Here is a 23,321-nt window from a genome sequence, read left to right as displayed (position 1 = left end):
TAGTTTTCAGATAAGTTGAAAAACTTTAGTAGTAAAAATTGACATTTCAACTTTGAAAATTTACTTGGACACCAAAAAGTGACTCTGAACTAATAAAAAGTGACATCAAAAGCTTAAATTTTGCATTTGAAGTAAGTTATCAGAATTTGAAAATACATTTCAATATTTTAGTCTTGAAAATAGCCTTAAATACAGGATATTGACATTATTTTCATGAAAATTGACTTGAAGAGTAACTTTTCAGGTTTTTTTTTTACTTTGCTTTTCATTTTCTTAGAACTCTGGACTATTTTTAGGATTTTAAAACTGCTTTCAGTTTGGAAAATCGAGTTTTAGGGTTATCTTCACCAAGTTTTTGACATAGCAGACTTAAAAAACTATTTTTACATTTTTTATAGGCTTAAACTTGCCATTTCACGCTTTGTCAGTATTAAATTGACTTCTAGACGCTCCCCTGTGCTTTAAGACTGAAAAATCGATTTTAATTATTAAGTACTTTTTAATTTTAAACTACTTTTTATAGTAAAAGTTATGTTTCAGACTCTCCATTGATGAAAGTTAGCAATTTTGGCATTAAATGCTACGCTATTAGTTTTAAACACTAATTTTTAGAGTTATTAAATTAGTCCTATCAGTTTTACACTACCTATAATTTAAAAAATTGAACTCCACTAAACATAACTCAAAAAATTGAAAAAATCCTGTTTTTGTTTCCAAATTTAATCAAATTTGGTCCAACAGTCTGACAGTTGTAGCAAAAAAAACGATTTTTAAAACTGAACTTGTTTCTTCCTTAGGAAGCGTTCTTCAGGAAAATGACATAATGCATGTCAATTTATTTTTTGATGAGCGCTATCGATTTGTGAATTATTGACATTTAAAACTGGACCACCCTGTATAATAAACTAAAGAAAATACAGTAACAAAAATCGTGGACCATCAATTACAGGACAGGTTCCTCTGAAAAGACTAAAACACTTAATTCATTTTTAATATAATAATTAATTTAATTAATTAAGAAATTTATTATAAACTTTTAATTTATCTAACTTAATTGTTACATTTTTTGGCCGCTTTATTCATACAAAAAATCTCCAAAACTAAACTAAAATTTACGTTAAATTTAGAACTGAACAAAGTTTAATTACCAGGTATTGGCGCCACAACCGAAAGTGGCCTTACCCCATTACACGTGGCCAGTTTTATGGGTTGCATGAACATTGTGATATATTTATTGCAACACGACGCCAATCCGGACATTCCCACAGTCCGGGGTGAAACCCCCTTACATTTGGCAGCTAGAGCCAATCAGGTCAGTCAAAACTAAATTTTTGGTGAATTTTTCGTCCAAACTATAAACTTCCTTTTAATGGAGTCACTTTGGGCTATATTGTGAGAAACTTCTAACTTAAAAACTGAATTTGTAGTGAATTTTCAAAGTTTAGTTGTCTAACCGAACCTTAAAATCAATCTAGACCGACATAATAAGGATTTTATTGAGAAACGAAGCTTCTGTCGACGCTAAAGCCCGAGAAGAACAAACACCACTCCACGTGGCCTCAAGGCTGGGTAACGTGGATATTGTGATGCTCCTATTGCAACACGGAGCCCAACCGGGTGCTACAACAAAAGACCTGTACACGCCACTGCATATTGCGGCTAAAGAAGGACAAGAAGAGGTTAGAAGTTTGTTTGTATATCGCATTTACCATTACAAACTGATGTGTTAGGTTGCGTCTGTACTGTTGGACAACGGGGCCGATCTCACTGCCACCACTAAAAAAGGATTCACGCCACTGCATTTGGCTGCCAAGTACGGTCACTTGAACGTTGCCAGATTGTTGCTGCAACGTGACGCACCGGCCAACGCTCAAGGTAACCATTTTGCTCTACAGTTTGGTGATGATAACGCGAGTTTTGGTAGGTAAAAACGGTGTTACGCCACTGCACGTGGCAGCCCATTACGATCATCAACCAGTGGCGTTGTTGCTGTTGGATAAAGGTGCATCTCCACATGCCGCCGCTAAAAACGGTCACACTCCTTTGCATATCGCCGCCAGGAAAAACCAAGTAAGATTTTGTACAGGGTGGCCTGTTTTTGTTTCACTCCCAAAACATTCAGGAAGTATAAAACAGACAAATTTTAAATTAAACTCCCTTATTTGATTGGCAAGTTATGTCAAAGGATAGTAAATAAAATTAGCTTTCCAACGATATGACAACGTAGGTTGATTGGTTTAACGGTTTGGCCACTAGAGGGCTTCAAACTTGACCGTAGTTTTCTGTCTAATTTTCATGTTCTGTTTTGTTTGAACCTTAAAAATTGGCTTATTTGACTGAGAAGTTATGGACTTTTATACCTCTATGGATAGCTAGTGAAATAGACTTTCCAACGATATAACAACATTGGTTGATTGGGTAAATAGTTTGGCCACTAGAGGGCTTCAAACTTGACCGTAGTTTTCTGTCTAATTTTTATGTTCTGTTTCGTTTGAACCTTAAAAATTGGCTTATTTGACTGACAAGGTATAGACTTTTATACCTCTATGGATAGCTAGTGAAATGGGTTTTCCAACGATATAAAACATTGGTTGATTGGTTAAATAGTTTCATAGTGTAGGTGCACATGTGCAGTATGCGTCGTAAATCACTATTGGTGGTTTGTAATTGGTCACAAATCGCAAAATAAATTTAAAACAGAAAAACCACTGAATCTATGAAAGTAATATAAACAGAATCATACTCTATACAAAATGGGGTTTTGTTAATGCTACACTTAAACTCTAAACTCTAACTAATAACGACGTTACAGGGACTTGAAAAAATGTTGGTAAATAAATTGAAAAATTAGCATAACTTTAAATTCAAAAGAAAAAATACCCCCGGCAAATACATAGGGCCTTTTAGATTTTTAAATTATTGGGTTTTGTTTTCATATAAAAAAACAGCAAATTAGGCCACCCTGTACGTACACTTGTTTGTTAATTGTACGATAATTAGCCTGAAATTTCCATTGTTAAAAAATGCCGATTATTTTCTGCACCAATGCAGACAGTCAAGTGCAACTCAAAGCACCATCAGCTTCAAAACTAATACTATTTGGAATTTTGTATGATTTTTTTTCTCTTAGATGGATATCGCCACTACGTTATTAGAGTATGGTGCGCAAGCAGATGCCGAATCTAAGGCTGGGTTTACACCGCTACATTTGAGCGCCCAAGAGGGCCACTCTGATATGTCTTCTCTATTGTTGGAGCATCAGGCCAATCCTAATCACGCTTCCAAGGTAATTGTCATTTTTTATTGTTCTTTTATAGTCAGAAATTTTACGCATCTAAAATGACGTCAAACAGGTCTCAAGGATCTCACTGGATCAAAAAGTATAATTCACACTCAAAGATCTTTTGTCTTTTTCTCTAGTTTTAGATAAATGAAAAATACTAAATATCCACATAAATCACAGCTTATAATTGACAACGGTTTACTGACTGATTTTCCAGTTGGAGATAGTTTTCTGCCGCTATTTATACAGGGTGTTCAAAAATACTACTAATTCTATTTTTCTCACAGCTTATACAGAGTTTGTCACCCAAACCGTTCATTAACAGTGTATCAGGATCAAATATTTGTCGACATTTGAAGTATAATTTTGATCTTTCTGTCACTTCCGGTTTAACCGTTCCACCCTCTATATTATTGTATTTTTGATGTGTTATAACCTCTATAGCTGTCTGCAACGATTTTCGAAATGTTGACGTTTGAAAAATGACATTTTTAGTTTTCGAAGTGTCATACCTCCTAATCTGAATAAGATTAGAGAGCAAACGGCTTGCTTGTTGCGCGGTCATATTAGAAAATTTGACAGGTGTCAATTTTTTTACTGACTTAAAATTTTTGACACCTGTCAAAATTAAAAATATTACCAAATGATACATCTCAAAAAGTTAAAATGAGAACACGCAAGCTGTTTTGCTCTATTTCATTCTGGTTTCAGGAAAACCTGAAAGTGTCATTTTTTACGCCAATATCACGAAAAATGGTTGTAGATATTTGTAGGTTATGATACATAAAAAATACAATAAGGTACAGGGTGTTCAAATTAAAATTAACAAGTTGACATTAACTTCCGGTTTGGAGACACTTATACGGAAGAGCTACCGACACCAGGAGGCATCAGACAAGGTGACAGCCTTAGCCCATTTCTGTTCAGTCTCTTTTAATGGACAGAATCGTAGAGGAAGTATCATCACTAAATATGTGATACCGAATGGGACAGAATAAAAGAATCAGCATGGTATGCTACACCGATGATGCAGCTATTTTTGCGGAAACGGAGGACAATCTACAAAGACAACTACACAAATTCTGCCAGGTCAGCCAAGCAATGAACATGACCATATCTACAGAAAAAACGAAAAGCAGCTTTGCTAAAGATCCCGGAAGATGTAAGCTGGTAGTTGAGGACAAAATCATGGAGCAAGTCTCACAATTCAAATGAATCTGTCGAGTTATCACGACCCAGTGAAGGACCTAAGAAGCCAGATCAAGATTTGGTACGCTCACCTGAGAAGAATGGAAGACTGCCACGCATCGCACTTGAAGGGAAGAGATGGAAGGACAGCTGGCAGTCCACCTCCCAGGATCTGATCCAGAGGAACCTCTAAAACTAACAGATCGCGAGATCTTAAACATGAATAAGAAGAGAAGAAGAATACATTTTAATGAACAGTTTGGGTGGTTACCTCTGTATTGTTATATTAAATAAAAGCGCATGACATGATAGTGAAATGAGGTTTGCAAGTATACAAGTATGCGCCTTTACTTACTATAACAATATGAAGACACAACACACACAAGCAGAAATGGCCCTGCAAGTTTTAAAATGTTGTCCAATTTGGTTCAATAATTATGTTTGCAATTTCTACATAATAATTCTGTTTTAGAATACATTAATTCGCAATCATTGTGTTCTTCATAAATGTAGTTATTTTGGTTTTGCTGGCCGACATTTTCTTAGAATTGTTGGTGAAATAGGAGTGGTCAGCTAAATCAAAGTGACAGTAAATGACAACGTTTTTAATTATTTTAAATGACAAAATCAACAACGTATCTTTTTTGCTAAAATTGTTTGATATGCGAGAAACACAGATGACGTCATTCTCGTCTCTATATAAAAAATGTTCTTGTACAGAATGGACTTACTCCGTTGCATCTTTGCGCTCAAGAAGACCGCGCTTCTGTAGCTCAACAGTTATTGCGAGCGGGTGCGCAGAAAAACGCCCAAACTAAAAGCGGATACACGCCCCTGCACGTGGCTTGTCATCACGGACACGTCAATCTGGTTAGTGTGTCTTACCCTGTCAATTGGGGAAACTTTTACAACTGTCACCCCTTTAGGTAAGACTGTTGATAGAGCAAGGAGCCGAAATTAATCCGGTCACGGCAACCGGTTACACGCCGTTGCATCAAGCCGCTCAACAAGGTCACGTGCTCATCATTAGTTTGTTGCTGAAGAACAAGGCCGATCCGAACGCCCTCACTCAGGTACCGCGGCGCAACTGCCCGAGTGTTTTTGTCTAAATTAATGCGTTTGGTCGTAGAATGGACAAACGGCATTGGGCATTGCGAACAAATTGGGCTACATCAGCGTGGTTGAGGAACTAAAAGTGGTGACCGAAACTACCATCAACACGACAACCACATTGAACATCGAGGAAAAGTACAAAGTGGTCGCTCCGGAAGCTATGCAGGAGACTTTTATGTCCGATTCGGAGGATGAAGGAGGTATGGTGACTTTTAATTATTTTTCAGTCAGTTTGTGCTTTCGTTTAAGTATTTGCGTGAATCGCAGTGATTGGTCAGAAACCAATGTACGGAGAGTTTAACATGACGTTTGTAATGCGTATTGCTTTGCAATTGGTTGTTTTGACACGTCTTTACTAAAACCACCTTGTATTGCTTCTTTAAGGCTAATAACTGACTAAAAGTGTTTTTTTGGGTTTCTTGGGTGCCGAATAGTGGGAAGCGGCCATTGGGAGCTCTAGGGAAATTAGAATTAGCTCAGGAAAATCGGAAATAGCTGTTTCGGTCGATGTGAGTTTCTGGGGAAGGGCAGAAGATCTTAAAAGACGCTAACCCATAACCTACGTAAATTAGTCCATTTTAAACCGATTTTTACCCATTGTAATTGTTTTTTCGAGATTTTTTTAAGATAACTGGCTTAAATATGAGACAAATTTCGTCAAAAAGTGCCGATTTTCCCGTTTTCTTGAGTTTATTCCAATTTTCCGAGAGTTCTCAATGGTCGTCTTCCACAGTTTGGGACTCAAAAAATCGAAAAAAAGTCCCAAATTAGCAAAATAGGCATTTCCGTACAAAATCCTGCTAAACACCGAGTTTTTTGGTCATTTTTGATCCTGTATATTAACAAAACTGGGAAACAGTGAAAAAGACTTGAAATAAGTATTGTAAATAAGTTCCATACACAGAATTACGTACATAACTCAATATACTGGGGGTCCAACCCAGGTGGATGATACTTTAGACGTTTAGGGAGATCTGAATTTTTGCTAGTTTAGGTAATAGTTTCATAATTGAACCAACTTTGGTTATTTCAAATGAAACGCGATGAAAATTTTTTGTTAATCCGACTTTACCGTTTCCGAGATTTTGCTACATTTATTGAAAACAATAAATAATTTCTTATTTAGTTATCTGGATTCGTAGACAGAAAACATTTCGGAAAGAAATTCTTTCTAAATTATACAGGGTGGCTGAAAATGAATATTTTTTCTGCCTGTCAAAAAAACCCTGAAAGTTGTGTTTTTTTTAATGCGACCCTCTGTATATTATTTTTGATAACAAAATGCCATTAAAATGATATGTTCTTAAGCCAAACGCAAATTTCTGCTGCCACGACTAAAATATCAAATTAAGACAATATACAGGGTGTTTATTAAGAACTCTTTTATAGCAGCAGTAAACAAAGACAGAAACAGTGTAATTTTCCCTTAAAAAAGACAAACTACTTTCCGGACAACGCGGTTAATGTAAATAAGGTCGATTTCTGCTTGAAACAAACGTATGTTTTAATGGAATTTTCTTTTGTAAAAAATTTTAAACCAAGAGAAGCCTAACTTTCAAAATTAAGCTATACAGGGTGTCCCTGAAAGGTCTTTACAACGCTCTGCCGCAGTTAGCGTTAATCAATTTTTAATCATAGTTTTTATACTAAACCATTTAAAATTATGAAATTAGGTATCAGGGGGTTTTCTGAGATAGGGAAAGAGGGCGCCACATACGGTTCAAGCAATTTGTTTAATTTCCTTGTATTTTGTATAATGATCGTACGTCCTTTTTACTGAAGTTACTTCATTGATTTGAATTGAATTAGTTTGTCATTTACGTTTTGGTATGGAAAATACCGTATCGGTTAAAGTAGCGGTATAAACGCATTAGACAAGAGGTAAACGGGTGGTGGTTGGTATGTTGCATGCTTCAGGCGGATTGGACGAACCGCCAGTGGTATATGGGCGGCCGGCGCACGCGCAGCACGTGTATCTGCCCTATTACCAAGGACAAATGACCTATACACGTAAGTAATGCATTTTTAGGTCGTCAACAGTCAGTGGCGGCAAACTATTTCGTCCACCTTATCATCATTCTGGTGGTTTTAAGGATTATTAACATAAACATCAGTTCTTTGCATACAAGCTACCGCTTAAAAAATTCAAGGTTGGGGTCTTATACTGGTATATCGCTTATCGCATATTATTTAAATCCACTTCCAAAATAAATGCTGCATTCAGTGTGACTGTTAATTATTGTTGTTTGCCGATTTTAACGTTTACTTGCGTAATCCGTCGTTATCAATACCACTTGTTACATCCTCTCCATCAAATCGGCTCATATCTTATCGGCTTTTACCCAACCGAGTGTAGTTCCATACTTTTACCAATCTTGTTAGTGATTTTCCAGCAAATTAACCATCAGATTTCTGGGAAATAATAAAACATTGTTTTAAGGTGACGATCCCATTTTGGGCGACCAGCAGCAGTACAAGTACATGACGGTGGACGATATGAAGTCGCTGGGAGACGATTCCATGAAAATGGACGTGACCCACGACGAAAAAGGGGACTACAACCGGAACTCTTTAGGTAAATCTTTCCCCGTTCCAGGCTGCGGTGGATTTGTAATTTTTGGGTGTTTTCAGCTCCTTCGCATATCAGTAGCGAACTTATCATACAACCTCAACAAGTTAAGGAGTATTACTCGCAACCGGATAACGTGGATATCAACAGGCAGCCCGTTACGGCCGGGTAAGTTCACTTGAGAGTTATTTATATTACCGTGTGGCTCACAAAGAGTTTTTTAGTCCCACTAAACTTGTTGCGCTTAATTGTTTGTTTTAATACAGCCGCTGGTTCTGATTTTTGATTATTATCGAGACAGTTTGGTTCTTTTTTTGCTTTGTAGTAGGTGGTAGGAATTGCACACACAAGGGGAAGAATCAAGCTACAATTCATAAAAATGATGATTCGTTCCTCTAATTTTAGTTTGTAGTGGAGCTTGTAATTGTTTAGCTTAAAGTAGCTGCATTAAATTTAAATTTAGACTAGTAGAACTGGACTTATCCAAATACAGGGTGTCCCACGACGAAAGACATCGATTGATATTGGAAAAAGTATAAATAGGAGAGTTTTGAAAATTTGGCATGATACTGATCTACCTAAAATATTTTCAAGATGGTTGCACTTCCGTTTATACCGGAAGTCGATCACAACTTTCTTATTTCAAATAGAACACCCTATATATTATTACATATATTTGGATTCCTCACAAAATTCTGACCAACTTTTGTGTACAATGCCCTGGATGCCTATCTCTAGCCGTTTTTGAAATATTTAATGTTTTTCTAAAAAAGTGACTTGTTGTATTTTTGTATCCTGTCAAAACCGTATTTCATTTTGCAATGAAACTTCGGGTTATTGTAAATTAAGGATCGTTTTATTAAACTGAGGGTGCGTAATGACTCATTTGTACAGGGTGGTCCAGTTTTAAGTGTCAATAATTCACCATTCGCTAGCCAATCAAAAAATATGTTGACTTGCAATTATGTAATTTTTCTGAAAAACGTTTCCTAAAGAAGATACAGTCCTCCAAATTTCAATTTAAAAAATCGTTGTATAGTTTAAAACTGAACATCCAAGACTTGTGAAAGTCCAAATTTGTACTGAATAGTCTAAAAACTTTTTTACTACTAGGAATGGTCTTATGATTTGCTTTCTCAGACTGTCATCCTGGTTGAGTGTCTGAAACTGGCATTCAAGAACTAAAAAAAGTCCGGAAATCAAGACAATGATTGTATTGTGCATGAAACTCATTTTTTACTACTAAAAATAATATAAAAGTTAATTTTTAATGCTAGAACTGACTTTACTAGGACTGAAGAGAGTCCAAAAGTATATTTTCAAGACTTTAATTGGTGTACAACTCAATTTTCTTCAACTTTCAACAAGTCAAGAAGTAAATTAAATTTTCGGACTATTTTATTTCTAAAAATTAGTTCTCAAGACTATTATTGTAGCATTTGGTACCAAAATTTTTTACTTTTATTACTGAAGAAACTTGACTTGTCTTAAACTCGATTTTTCAGTCTTAAAAAGCACTAAAAACAGTCTGAATTTCTTAGAGGTGCTACAATTTATTGCACCTATGAGTGTAGAAGTCAATTTAATAGTGAAGAAGCTTGAAATAACATTTTCAAGACTATGGTCAGTGGACACACTGGCTTTTAGGCCTGATAAGTCAAAAACTTTGTAAAGATAGTCTTGAAACTCGATTTGAGGCACTGAAAACAGCCTTAAAACACTAAAAACAGTCTAGTTTATTAAGAAATACCCGAACTTTTAGCACTGAGCGATTTAATAGTGACAAAGCTTGAAATGCTATTTTAAGTCTATGAAGAATGTAAAAATTGTTTTTTAAGTTTGCTATGTCAATAACTTGGTGAAGATAGTCTTGAAACTCGATTTTCCAAGCTGAAAGCAGTTTTGAAGCACTAAAAATAGTCCAGAATTCGAAGAAAATGAAAAGCAAAGTAAAAAGCACGAAAAGTTAGTTTTCAAGACAATTTTCATGAATCTAATGTCAATGTCCTGCATCTAAGACTATTTTCAAGACTAAAATATTGAAATTTGCCTTAAAATTATGAAAACTTACTTCAAATGCAAATTTTAAGCTTCTGATGTCACTTTTCATTAGTTCAGTCACATTTTGGGGTTCAAGTCAATTTTTAAGGTTCAAATGTATGAATTTGTAGTAACAAATTCTTGAAAAAGTAGTTTTTATGTCTACGAGTCAATTTTCAGTATTAAAGTCTCTCGATTTGCATGAAAACTGGCTACAAACACAATTTTTAAGCTTCTGAAATTTTTATCTTTTCTAATTCAATTTTCAAAACTAAAGTCTTTTAGTTTGTCTGGAAAACTGGCTGAAATAATATTTTTTAAACTTCTTAAGTGAATTTTCCGTTTCCAAGACAATTTTTAAGTTAGGTTGGGTTAGTTTTGGGTTTTTGACCGTAATAACGTGTAATAAAGTGCTTGTTCCAAATTTGATCAATATTGCTCCAACGGTCTGACAGTTATGACAAAAAAAAAAAACCGATTTTTTAAACAGAAATTTGAAGGACTGTATTTTCCTTAGGAAGCCCTTTTCAGCACATAATGAATGTCAACTTATTTTTTAATTGGCTATGGATTGGTGAATTGTTGACATTTAAAACTGGACCACCCTGTATACAGGGTCGTCAAAAAAAATCATAAACCTGCCACTAAAAAAAAATAAAAAATTTCAAGTTTTTTAAATAGAAACCCACATTTTTTACGGCGGAATCATTTTGAGCATTAAAAATTACTATACATTTCAATTTACTTGCCTATACCTAAATCCAACCCATTTCGTTTTATTTGAGAATAAACATTTTTAGAAATAGGCATAGGGCATTGTACACAAAAGTTGGTCAGAATTTTGTGAGGAATCCAAATATGTATTAATATATAGGGCGTTCTATTTAAAATAAGAAAGTTGTGATCAACGGAAGTGCAACCATCTTGAAAATATTTTAGTTAGATGCCCACATCAGTATCCTGCCAAATTTTCAAAACTCTCCTATTTATACTTTTTCCAACTATCAATCGATGTCATTCGTCGTGGGACACCCTGTATTCACAGTATTCGACGAGACGCACAAAACGAAAATAGCTAGAGACCACACGTTGCCAGTTTTTTCTTTGCCCGCGAATAAACTGTCTTGATAGTGTCTCTACATGTAAAAATTAATAAAATCAGTCTTAACACCGTTTGTATAATGTGTGTCCGAAGCTTAAACGAGCCGATGAACGATGAGTGGTTGGTGCTCGAACGGTCCCTGTTACAATTGGGCCCCAAACCCAAAAGCCCCGGGACAGGCCTGTGCAGAGAAAGGTACTTTAATCGGCCCTCTTCCGTTTAACGCACCCGAATGCTGCACTATTTTTGATTTTATCCGCTAAATATTGACCAACACTACTAATCAACACCAACGGTGTGACGTTTTGTTTTTTTTTTTGATGATAAAGAGGGGAGAGCACTATAGAATTGTCACATGTTTGATTTCTACTGCAAAATTGAACAAGTTGTGTATAGTGGCAAGACAACACCGTGTGACACTCTGTAGGTACCGGGTGACCTAATAAAACTGTTTGTTTTGACTTTGGGAGAAAAAAATTGCTCTAATTAGAAGTACTCTAAAAATATTTGACGCGTATTACATCATTTTACTGCGAAAAAAACAGTCAGTCAGTGAAAACCATACTTATTTGGTACACCATATATTTATGACGTAGGAAAGGTCCATGTGTTCTATCTCTCTTCTGTTTAGAGTAAGCTGAGTGAGACGGAATGCATGGGCGTATGTCTAATATCAATTTTAACCAAGTAGTGGTAATGGTAGGTGTGGATGGTGACAGATGTACTGAGCCTGATTAGATCTATTGTACCCCATCTTCTTCTGCTATCTCAAGGTTTCCTTGTTCATAGCAGCCCATCAAGATTTAGGATCTTGAGTGGGTCTGTTTGAGGTATTTCTGTATTTCTTTCACATCCAGCTGGTATAATCCCAGTGTGTTTAATCTTCTGTGGCGTACAGCATAACACTCCAACAAGATGTGGTGGGAGTGTTTCAGATTCTTCTCCGCAGAACCTGCAGGTACTGTCCTCTTCTAGGCCTAGCTGCCTTAGGTGTTCTCTGAGTCGACAATGTTAATGCCTTGAGACTAATTTTGCTGAGGTTAATCAGATCTTTGGGCTGCCTCAGTCCTGGAAGTCTTTGCTCTCAGTTCTTCTTCAGCTTTATTAAGTTCTTCCTGGACATACGCTTTTCCAAGGCCTCAGAATGGTTCTGGCCCGATCGTGATGCTTCTCTTCGAGCCAGAGTATCTGCTTGTTCGTTACCCTCTACTCCGACGGAACCCAGAGGAGGGTTACCTTGTTGTTCCTTCCTCATTGAGCTCTCCTAGGCACTCCAGAACCATCATCGAGTTGATGTCAGCTGAGCTCAACGCTTTGATGGCTGGTATTTCCTGTCGAGGTTGAATTGACTACACCTTTCTATGGCGTGAATTTCCGCTTGAAAAATGCTAGGGAACTGGCCCATATGGGTTCGGAGTAGTTGGTGGGAAGCCCGTAGACTCCTGCTCTAGTCAGGTGAGTTTTAGACCTGTCAATATACCATATTATGGTATTTTTCCTCAATGTTTGAATGGATTCTCTGGTCCAATCTCTCTGGGTGCTCAGTTCCGTTCGAAATTGTTTTTCGAATCTAAACTTCCTGATGATTTATATACATAACAGACTAAAAAGTGTTTTTCGTATTTTTAAAGTGACTCAGCTTATATTTATCATTTTTGTAAAACAAACATAAGAATCAACCAAAATATACAGGGTGTCCCTGAAAGGTCTTTACAACGCTCTGCCGCAGCTAGCTGAGATCAAAAAGGGTCAGTCTTATTGGGTCACCCGGTACATATAATTTATGCTTAAATGCTGTGCCGTCAATGTAAATACTTTGTGGGTGTATGCGTGTTTGTTTCCCCTTGTAAAAATGATCCAATTTGTATTATTGTAATATAATATACAAGTAAAGAACAGTGTTCAGAGAATCACACTTGAAAGTCTTAATTAATCGAGTAATTAACCACAATGTACAGTGTGGTCCAGTTTTAAGTGTCAATAATTCGCCATTTGATAGCTAATCAAAAAATAAGTTGACTTGCATTATGTCATTTTTCTGAAAAACGTTTCCTAAGGAAAATACAGTCCTCCAAATTTCAATTTAAAAAATCGTTTTATAGTTTAAAACTGAACATCCAAGACTTGTGAAAGTCCAAATTTGTACTGAATAGTCTAAAAACTTTTTTACTACTAGGAATGGTCTTATGATTCGCTTTCTCAGACTGCCATCCTGGTTGAGTGTCTGAAACTGGCATTCAAGAACTAAAAAAAGTCCGGAAATCAAGATAAAGATTGTATTGTGCATGAAACTCATTTTTTACTACTAAAAATAATATAAAAGTTGACTTTTAATGCTAGAACTGACTTTATTAGGACTTTCAAGACTATGGTCAGTGGACAAACTGGCTTTTAGGCCTGATAAGTCAAAAACTTTGTAAAGATAGTCTTGAAACTCGATTTGAGGCACTGAAAACAGCCTTAAAACACTAAAAACAGTCTAGTTTATTAAGAAATACCCGAATTTTTAGAACTGAGGTGTCTAGAAGTCGATTTAATAGTGACAAAGCTTCGAATGCCATTTTAAGTCTATGAAGAATGTAAAAATTGTTTTTTAAGTTTGCTATGTCAATAACTTGGTGAAGATAGTCTTGAAACTCGATTTTCCAAGCTGAAAGCAGTTTTGAAGCACTAAAAATAGTCCAGAATTCGAAGAAAATGAAAAGCAAAGTAAAAAGCACGAAAAGTTAGTTTTCAAGACAATTTTCATGAATCTAATGTCAATGTCCTGCCTCTAAGACTATTTTCAAGACTAAAATATTGAAATTTGTCTTCAAATTATGAAAACCTACTTCAAATGCAAATTTTAAGCTTCTGATGTCACTTTTCATTAGTTCAATAATATTTTTTAAACTTCTTAAGTGAATTTTCCGTTTCCAAGACAATTTTTAAGTTGGGTTGGGTTAGTTTTGGGTATTTGACCGTAGTAACGTGTAATAAAGTGCTTGTTCCAAATTTGATCAATATTGCTCCAACGGTCTGACAGTTATGACAAAAAAAAAACGATTTTTTAAACAGAAATTTGAAGGACCGGGTTTTCCTTTTTCAGGAAAATGACATAATGAATGTCAACTTATTTTTTAATTGGCTATGGATTGGTGAATTATTTACATTTAAAACTGGACCACCCTGTATAGTATGTAAATTAAGATATACGTCACTTGTATATTACTATTATGTATGTGTACATACACCACCGTACAGTCTCGTATTAACCTTACTATTTGTTTACTTTTGTCTTACAGTGTACCCAGTTGGAAGAAGTAAGTGCCCTTGTAATCGTGTACAAAAATTAACCATATGTGTGTGTCCTAACCTATGTAGATTAGTCCGTGGTTATCGTATATCACTGTAGAGCATCATCGGTTGATTCAAATTTGATTTTCTTTTCTTGATTATAACAGACTAAAAATTCTTGTCACACTGAAACAAATTTCACTTATCACATTTTATTATTAAATTTACTGGATTACTAATTGGTGGTGTTATTGCCCAGCTTCCTGGTGTCCTTCCTGGTGGACGCCAGAGGAGGTGCGATGCGCGGTTGCCGTCATTCCGGGGTGCGCGTGATTGTCCCACCGCGGTGCGCTCACGCGCCTACGCGAATCACGTGCCGTTACGTCAGACCGCACCGAGCCCCCCATCCCCCTCCGTTGATGGAGGGCGAGGCCCTTGCCAGTCGTTTGCTTGAATTGGGACCGGTCGGAGCGAAATTCCTAGGGTACCATATTTCGCTAAACTGCAAAGTTCCGGTTAATTAAAGTGTGGTGAATTTTAGTCCGGTCATTATTGAGGTGCCTCATTTTGCCTCTTTAAGAGGCAAACAGCGCGAAATTATCGTTCTGAGGTCGGAAAACGGCGAGACTTGGAAAGAGCACACGTTAGAATCCAACGAAGAAGCCATCCAAGACGTGTTGAATCACAGCTTTGACGGGGAAGAGTTGAGTCAAATCGAAGACTTGCACACGAATAGAATCACGCGGATTTTGACTAACGATTTCCCCCACTACTTTGCTGTCGTGTCACGCATCCGTCAGGAAATTCACGCCATTGGTCCGGACGGGGGTACAGTGTCCAGTAGCGCCGTTCCATTGGTCCAAGCCGTTTTTCCTCCTAACGCTCTCACCAAGAAGATCAGAGTTGGCTTGCAGGTATGCAATTGTGTGCACCGTTTTCAGCAAAAAGTCAATTTTCGTCTGTTTTAAAGGCGCAAGCGATCGAACCGGAATTAGTGTCCAAATTGCTAGGACACGGCGTTGCCGTCTCTCCTATTGTTACTGTAGAGCCTAGACGAAGAAAATTCCACAAGGCTATCATGCTAAGCATGCCAGCGCCTAAAGCCACATCACAAGGAATGATTAATCAGTACCAGGGCGCTTCTAGTACGACTTTACGTCTTCTGTGCTCCATTACCGGTAAGCGCTTTTAATTTCCCGTGAATTTACAAAGTGAAAGATTTTAATGTTGTTTAGTGGTTTGGTTGCATGTCTCATTTGTACTTGTGTTTTAAACCATTAATATTTCACGAGCATGCTAAACTTACTGTCCTTAATTAAATTATTGTTGCAAAAATTCTTGTTTTACCATTCATGCCTCTGACCAGGAAGCAAATCAGGTAAAACTTTAGTTAGTGTTCACAGAGCGCATGATCGTGTCTCATATAATCACATCCACGTACACTTTAGTACTGAACTAGATCCTGGAACTAATTAAAATGTCGTCTTAAGGGGGACAAAGCAAAGCGGTGTGGGAAGACGTCACCGGATCTACGCCACTGACTTTTGTTAAGGACTGCGTTTCGTTTACCACCACTGTTTCGGCCAGATTTTGGTTGATGGACTGTAGAAATGTCTCAGATGCAGCTAGAATGGCCACCGAACTGTATGTTCAGGCAAGTTTTGTTCGGTGATTATTATTACGGTTACTATTTCCATTTAAAACCGACGTTTTGCAGCGTTTTTGCACAAGTTTTAAAATCTTCTCCAATTTGGAGAATTAGCCTTTTCTCTCTTGTTGTGTTCTTCAGAAATGCAGTTATTTTGGTTTTTCTTATGTTACGGACAAAACAAGACAAGTCTGCTTAAATTTGACACGTGACACTAGAACGTTTCTATTCAGCCACTTCTGACTGTTGCGTCACGTCCCTTATCTCATTTCCTTAGACAAAGATCGGATAATTGTCAGTTTGACGGTTCGATAAAAGTCAGGTTAGTTTTACGAAGAATTTTCTCAAAATTGCCAGAGACCTCTAGAACCATTTTGACAGTGTCAGAGGCCTTTAAATGCTACTGAGAATCTTCTCAAAAGGGTCAGAGCCCTCTACAAGTGTCTTAAACTTTCCTATAACTAAAAGTGATGGGAAAGAACACACAGTCTTCTCCACAAAAAATTGATTCAAACCCCCCAAAAATGTTAGAGGGGTCGCTCGACATATGTTTCGGGCACATAAGTACCCATCTTCAGGAGCTAAAAGTCTACAATGTATTACCCCTAAATGGTTGAATCAAACATACCCCATATGACAAGGTGAAACGCCGGCTATCTTTCTTTAAAGGGGAGACAGCAAGACCCAAGTCTAAAATTAGTATGCCGTAAGGCCAAACATTACTGTTGTGCTTAAAGAAGTTTAAAAAATCTATAATTAAGACTAGAATGTTATATAAATAGAGAAAAATACCAAAATGTTTTTTTCCTATAACTGTTTTAAATTGCCAGAGACCTCTAGAACCATTTTGAAAGTGTCAGGGACCTCTAAATGCTACTGAGAACCTTCCAAAAAGTGCCAGAGCCCTCTATAAGTGTCTTACACCTTTCCATAACTGTTTTAAATTGTCAGAGGCCTCTAGAATCATTTTGAAAGCGTCAGAGACCTCTAAATGCTACTGAGAACCTTCTCAAAAGGGCCAGAGCCCTTTACAAGTGTCTTGTTATATACTATATGATTTATTGTAGCCTCTACATAAGTTGTAACCTAAAACTATAGTCATTTTGACAATTAATCCATATCACATCACTCATTAATCAACGTTGGTGATTTTTGCTGGTGACTGTGACGCAACAGTCAGACTAATTCATGAAGCTTTAAGAAAGATAACATTTAAACTGTACAGCAGGCAGCTCATGTGCCATTTATGGCAAAATTTGTGGTGTTTTCGAAACGCGTGAGCCAGCTCGAAGCGCGTGTTCGGGTGTTTTGCATGACCGATGATAAGGAAGACAAAACTTTGGAGCATCAAGAGCATTTCACCGAAGTGGCCAAGAGTAGGGATATTGAAGTAAGTGCCAACTTGCCGCGTCTTTGTAGCACTATTAATATTGATGATTCGTCAGGTTTTAGAGGGAAAAGATATTTACATGGAGTTTGCTGGAAATTTGGTGCCAATCTTGCAGTCAGACGACCAGCCCAAGTTGGGTTTTAAAGCTTTCAAGGAAAATAGATGCGCGTTTAACGTGCGAATTAAGGAACCCGTAAGCGGAAACGCAATTTCTGTTAATAATTTTCCTAAAATCAAACCATTCAGGATGAAGATCCCGTGGGTCGTATTGTGTTTATGACCGAGCCTAAAGTAGGACGAACGGCCTATCCCGCCAACAACCCACTGTGCACTCTTAATTTAATCCTATCCAAGGACGTACAACCGGACAGGGATTCGCAAAACGATCTTTTGGCTTTAAATAAGGATCACAGTTACTTACATCACGGCGGAATCAGCAAACCGGACGCTATACACCGTGCCGATTTCCGGCTGTCGGACATTTGCAATTTGCTGGACGAGGATTGGGAGAAACTGGCACTCGAATTGGGCGTGGCTCCCTCCGACATCGGCCTGATCAAGGAAGAGTACCCGAATAATTATCCCCAGCAGGCTATGATAATGTTTCGGCTGTGGTTGAGACAGAAACCGGACAAGGCGACTGGAAACGAACTGGAACGAGCACTGAAGAAGATTGGCAGGCAAGACGTGGTGGATAAATGTATCTGCAACGTGGAAATGGTCACTGACGATATGGAGAAAGCTCTAGCTAAAATTCACTTGGATCAGTCTGGTAAGAATGTTATTTTTGTAGTATTTTTTGTCCTCTTTCTAACGGAAAAGCATTTTTGGAAAGCCCACAGTCAAAAGTGTCCAAAAACCACTCTACTGAAACCCGCGTCACTTTGTCGCTCTCTAGCGGCCAAACCACGTAACCAATCAACTGAAATGAAAACATTTTTGGAAAGCCCACAGTCTGGACAATCTTTTTGCTTCAGTGTCATTTTGATGTCAAGTGTCACATAAACGAGTTATTCAAGGTCATATTGTCAAAAGTATCCAAACTTTGACGTCCTCTAGCAGCCAAACCACGTAACCAATCAAGTTTTTTTGGACCTTGAATAACTCGCTTATTTGACAGATGACGTTGAAATGAAAAAGCAAAAATATAGACTAGACTGAAAGCTTTCTAAAAATGTCCTCACTTGAGTCGATTAGTTACGTGGTTTGGCCGCTAGAGGGTGTCAAAGTGACGCGAGTTTCTCTAGAGTGGTTTTTGTAAACTTTTGACAATTTGACCTTGAATAACTCGCTTATGTGACACTTGACGTTAAAATGACACTGAAGCAAAAAGATAGTCCAGACTGTGGGCTTTCCAAAAATGTTTTTATTTAAGTTGATTGGTTACGCAGTTTGGCCGCTGGAGGGCGTCAAAGTGACGCGAGTTTCACTAGAGTGGTTTTTGTACACTTTTGACAATTTGACCTTGAATAACTCGCTTATTTGACACTTGACATCAAAATGACACTGAAGCAAAAAGATAGTCCAGACTGTGAGCTTTCCAAAAATGTTTTTTTTTAAGTTGATTGGTTACGTGGTTTGGCCACTAGAGGGCGTCAAAGTTGATAAAAAAAATTGGAAATTTTTTAAAATTGAAACCAAATTTTTGATATTTTTTGTATAAAAAAAACTCTGTTTTCTTAGGGTTTGACAACTTAAAAGACGAACTAGGACCCTCCAGGGACACATCTTTAAGAAGGGACGTCCACCTCGATCGATCTTATTTAGGCAGCGAAGAACAACTCGAAAAAAGTGGTTTGTCCTACATCTAACACCGTTCGAACATCCTTAATTATGCGGTATTTTAGACGACATCCAAAACGAAACAAGCAAAGACGTAACGGACATTCACTTGGACAACGAGATCACCACCAACGGCAACCGCGAAGAAATCCTCGACGAGGCGAAACAAAAATTTGACAGTTTGATAGAGGTGGCGCCCATTTCGAAGCAGGATGACAGTATTTTGGCAACGCCGCCGCCCAGCCCTATTGAAGTGCCGATAGATGTCGTCAGTGAAGACGGTGCAGGGGAAATTGACAACCAAAAAGGTATGAGGATGTTGGTGGTTGTGCCTAAATTGAAAAGAATCTGAGTGGCTGCGTTCCATATTTTGAGTTTCATTAAAAAAACCAGTCACTCACTTCTTAAAGGTTTAGACAGACTGGAAAGTTTTGCTAAATAAACTGCTCGTCAAAACAAATGGGACGGCAAAATTTTTGGTCATTTTTGAGCGGCAGTTTCTTCAAATTGATTCACTCGATTTTAATAATTTTTTTTGAGGATTAAAAGGTATTTTCTTCCTCTTTCTGAAGATCTAAATCGTCTTTTTGAAAGTTGCCACGGATTTGAGTATACTGAGGTGTAGTAAAAAAGTGAAAAATTTTATTTGTTTTGAAAAATGTGTGTAACTGTCTTTCTGACAGATCAAATTTTGAAAGTGTCTTTCTCCCAGACTGTACTAAATTTTGTAGTGTTTTTTAATGTCGTTGGATAGGAAATTTAATGAGGATTCCAAAAATGTGCTTAAAAATATCATCCAGTCATTTCAAGTGGGTTTTACTGGTGATTTTGTTCCTGACTGTCTTTCTGACAGATTAAATTTTGAAAGCGTTTTTCTCACAGACTGTACTAAATTTTGTAGTGTTTTTTAATGTCGTTGAATAGGAAATTTAATGAGGTATCCAAAAATGTGCTTAAAAATATCATCCAGTCACTCCAAGTAAGTTTTACAGGCGATTTTGTCCCTGACTGTTTTTCTGACAGATCAAATTTTGAAAGCATTTTCTCCCAGACTGTACTAAATTTTGTAGTGTTTTTTAATGTCGTTGGATAGGAAATTTAATGAGGATTCCAAAAATGTGCTTAAAAATATGATCCGGTCACTCCAAGTGCGTTTTACTGGTGATTTTGTTCCTGACTGTCATTCAGTCAAAAGGAGATTTTATTTAATTTTTAGCAAATTTTTGCCACTTTGTCAGATTGGCATTTTTTCTAATTTACACCAAAAATATTTAGACAGTTGTCAAATCATCCTTTTTTTTTGCTTTTTTACCAAGTTTGACAACGTTGTCAAATAGAAATTTTATTTAATTTCTTTAAATAAATATAAAATATTTGCGACGTTGCTAAACTGACATTTTATCTCATTTATTACCAAATTTTTGCAATGTTGCCAAATTGGCAACATTGCATTTTTATAATAATTTTTTATAATAGTTTGTTTAACTTTCACCAAATTTTTGTAATATTCGCAAATGAATATTTTCTGTAAAGCTATCAAATTATTATTTTTTTTTGTAAAAATGATCAATTTGGTAACATTGCAAAAATTCTGCGAAAATTAAGAAAAATGTCTGTCAACATTGTAAAAATGGGTAAAAAAAATTGTCAATTTGTAACTAATGTCCCTTTGGCAACACTGCGAAAATTCGGGACTAAATTAAGGGAAACGTCATTTTTAGCAACATTGCAAGAATCTCTTCAGGGGCATGATTGACGTGTCACGTGCTTGGTAATTGACACAAAAACAGGGTGGTTACTAAAAACATACAAACGTCAGGGTTGTCCACAAATCGACTATGGACACTGGAAATTGTATGCTAAAACATTTGAGTCTAAATTTCTGTTGGGACAACGCGGTTTATAAAAATGTTCACGTAAGGTGGGTAAGCTCAAATGTAATTTTGCTCTAATCTCATTTTGCTGGCAAAACTTATTTCTCTGTCTTGTTTTAAATTCAATAATTTCTTAATGTAAAACAAGAGAATTAAAAATTTTGTGCGTTACTTTTTGACTACACCCTGTATTCGGATCCGAGGCAACTTTCAAAAAGATCATTTAGGTCGTTAGAAAGAAAAAGAAAATACCTTTTAAACCTTAAAAAAATTATTAAAATCGAGTGATTCAAATTGAAGATACAGCCGCTCAAAAAAGACGAGCATTTTAGTTATTTTTTGGTTGCAGCCGTTAAGTTATTAACATTTTCATGCCCATCTTAATAAAATTGCTTTTCTTCCTTTCGTTCAGCTTCTTTTTCTTCACGTACAAAATTGGTGACAGGCTTCTTCTTCCGCTATTCACGCTAATTTGCACCGTTAACTTTTTAGAGATTAAGTGCTTGAATTAAAGCTAAGTAGGCGTTTAGAGAGCAAGCGTTTTATCAAGCGCACCCATTTTCCCCCCTCTCAAGGAATTTCACCAGCAGATGACGCACTTCCGGAACTCCACACTTCCACTCCCCTCAAATCGCAACGAACCCTCGCCGATCCTATCGAAGTACTCAAGAAGCACGTGAGCGACACTTTGACCTTCCTGCACCAGGAACGAAACGACTTTCTGCCCGACGACGACATTATTATTCCGAAACGTAAAGACGATCACGTGGCCAAAGAGATTGATTTGGAGTGCATCAACTTGAAAACTCCGCGAAAAAATCGCGAATTCTCCTTCGAGGAAGTTGCGAAACCAAAACTCACTTTCCAGGAGATCGTCGAACAGGAACCGGACCTGGAAACGTCAGTGAGGGACGTAGCGGAACAGGAAATTGAAGAAGTGATCAAACAGGCCGAGGAGGTGGTGAACGAACAACAACTCAAAGAGGAAATTAAATTCCACGTGGAAGAGCGCGTTGACAGTATTTTCGATGACGTACGCACCAACACCGAAGATTCGCTCGATAACCTGGAAAGTCTTAAAGACGACTCGATCAGTGCGATACAAGAAAAAAGCGAGGAAGCGTTCAGATTTTTGGAGAACGAAGCGTCCAGTCCTCTGTTGCACAGCAAACCGAATGAGGAGGACTCCTCCTTGTTTTTACAGAGAGAGATAGCGGAGGAGTGTAGAAGTCCTGACTCGAGCATGTCCGAGTCGCAAAGTGGGGATTCGCTAAGTCCGGTTAGTCCGAGAAGTTCAATTCCGTTGTCCAAGGGTCGGAAAGGGAAGGAAAAAAAGAAGAAAGGGAAGAACAACAACGATCAGGGTAAGTCCAATTTGATACCAGGAAATGGTTTTCAACCTTTTGATTCAATCAGTCAGATATACCTATACAGTTTAACATTTAAAATAATAAGCATTTCAAATAGGACAGCTTGTATACTATTACGTCGGTCGATTCTGCTTGCCCAGAGCTACACAGTGGCCTAAAAAGTGCAATACAAAAAGTATCTCGTTTCTGAGATATTTTGGATTAAATTTAGCATTGATTTTCTTGAGAAAGTTCTTGAAAAGGGGACTACAGCGTTGAAAGCAACAAAACCCACACATTTTAAACAGGACACCCTGTATATATTTTACTATAGACATATCAGAGTCTTAAAAGAGTTTAGAGGCCTTCTGGTAATTCAAGGGCTCCCAGAGGGCTCTGGCAATTCCTAATGTATTCTGACAGCTTCAAAGCACTTTTAAAAGGGTTCGGAGGCCTCTGGAAACTTACTAACTCTGGTATCTGGCAGCTTTAAAACAGGCTAAAGAGAGTTTAGAGGCCTTCTGGCAATTAAAGATGGCTTCCAGAGGCCTCTGGCAACTCAACATGTCTTCTAGAGGCTTCTGGCAACTTCAAAACACTTAAAGATGGCTTCCAGAGGCATCTGGCAGCTTTAAAACAGTCTTAAAAGAGAGTTTAGAGGCCTTCTGTATCACCCAGTATTTCCGTTATTTAAAGAAGGAAAATAT

General features: G+C 37.2%; 1 protein-coding gene across 16 annotated transcripts in view; it reads left to right on the top strand.

Annotated features, from left to right (window-relative positions):
- LOC145737270 (uncharacterized) overlaps positions 1 to 23,321 on the top strand; it is a 44,057-nt gene that overhangs the window by 13,368 nt on the left and 7,368 nt on the right. For 5 of the 16 annotated variants that reach the window (XR_014180338.1, XR_014180340.1, XR_014180339.1 and 2 more), the window contains exons 7-29: positions 1,152 to 1,312; positions 1,476 to 1,679; positions 1,731 to 1,875; positions 1,925 to 2,070; positions 3,131 to 3,286; positions 5,192 to 5,341; positions 5,398 to 5,544; positions 5,601 to 5,784; positions 7,502 to 7,594; positions 8,025 to 8,159; positions 8,216 to 8,321; positions 11,389 to 11,490; positions 14,580 to 14,597; positions 14,831 to 15,055; positions 15,113 to 15,485; positions 15,542 to 15,749; positions 16,062 to 16,225; positions 17,445 to 17,609; positions 17,665 to 17,802; positions 17,856 to 18,381; positions 19,293 to 19,403; positions 19,457 to 19,699; positions 21,841 to 22,629. Coding sequence is in view for 13 of the 16 variants with exons in the window: in XM_081991902.1 (XP_081848028.1) it covers positions 1,152 to 1,312; positions 1,476 to 1,679; positions 1,731 to 1,875; positions 1,925 to 2,070; positions 3,131 to 3,286; positions 5,192 to 5,341; positions 5,398 to 5,544; positions 5,601 to 5,784; positions 7,502 to 7,594; positions 8,025 to 8,159; positions 8,216 to 8,321; positions 11,389 to 11,490; positions 14,580 to 14,597; positions 14,831 to 15,055; positions 15,113 to 15,485; positions 15,542 to 15,749; positions 16,062 to 16,225; positions 17,445 to 17,609; positions 17,665 to 17,802; positions 17,856 to 18,381; positions 19,293 to 19,403; positions 19,457 to 19,699; positions 21,841 to 22,629 (4,689 nt within the window). In the remaining 3 variants the exon portion in view is untranslated. Of the gene's footprint in view, positions 1 to 1,151; positions 1,313 to 1,475; positions 1,680 to 1,730; positions 1,876 to 1,924; positions 2,071 to 3,130; positions 3,287 to 5,191; positions 5,342 to 5,397; positions 5,545 to 5,600; positions 5,785 to 7,501; positions 7,595 to 8,024; positions 8,160 to 8,215; positions 8,322 to 11,388; positions 11,491 to 14,579; positions 14,598 to 14,830; positions 15,056 to 15,112; positions 15,486 to 15,541; positions 15,750 to 16,061; positions 16,230 to 17,444; positions 17,610 to 17,664; positions 17,803 to 17,855; positions 18,382 to 19,292; positions 19,404 to 19,456; positions 19,700 to 21,840; positions 22,630 to 23,321 lie in introns of all 16 variants that reach the window. The other 11 variants (XM_081991893.1, XM_081991894.1, XM_081991892.1 and 8 more) reach the window with 11 other exon arrangements.

Source organism: Ips typographus, linkage group LG13, assembly GCF_016097725.1.
Source record: "Ips typographus isolate SLU linkage group LG13, UJ_Ityp_2.0, whole genome shotgun sequence".
In the NCBI taxonomy this organism is placed as follows: domain Eukaryota; kingdom Metazoa; phylum Arthropoda; class Insecta; order Coleoptera; family Curculionidae; genus Ips; species Ips typographus.
This window is presented reverse-complemented; position numbering and strand designations above follow the sequence as displayed.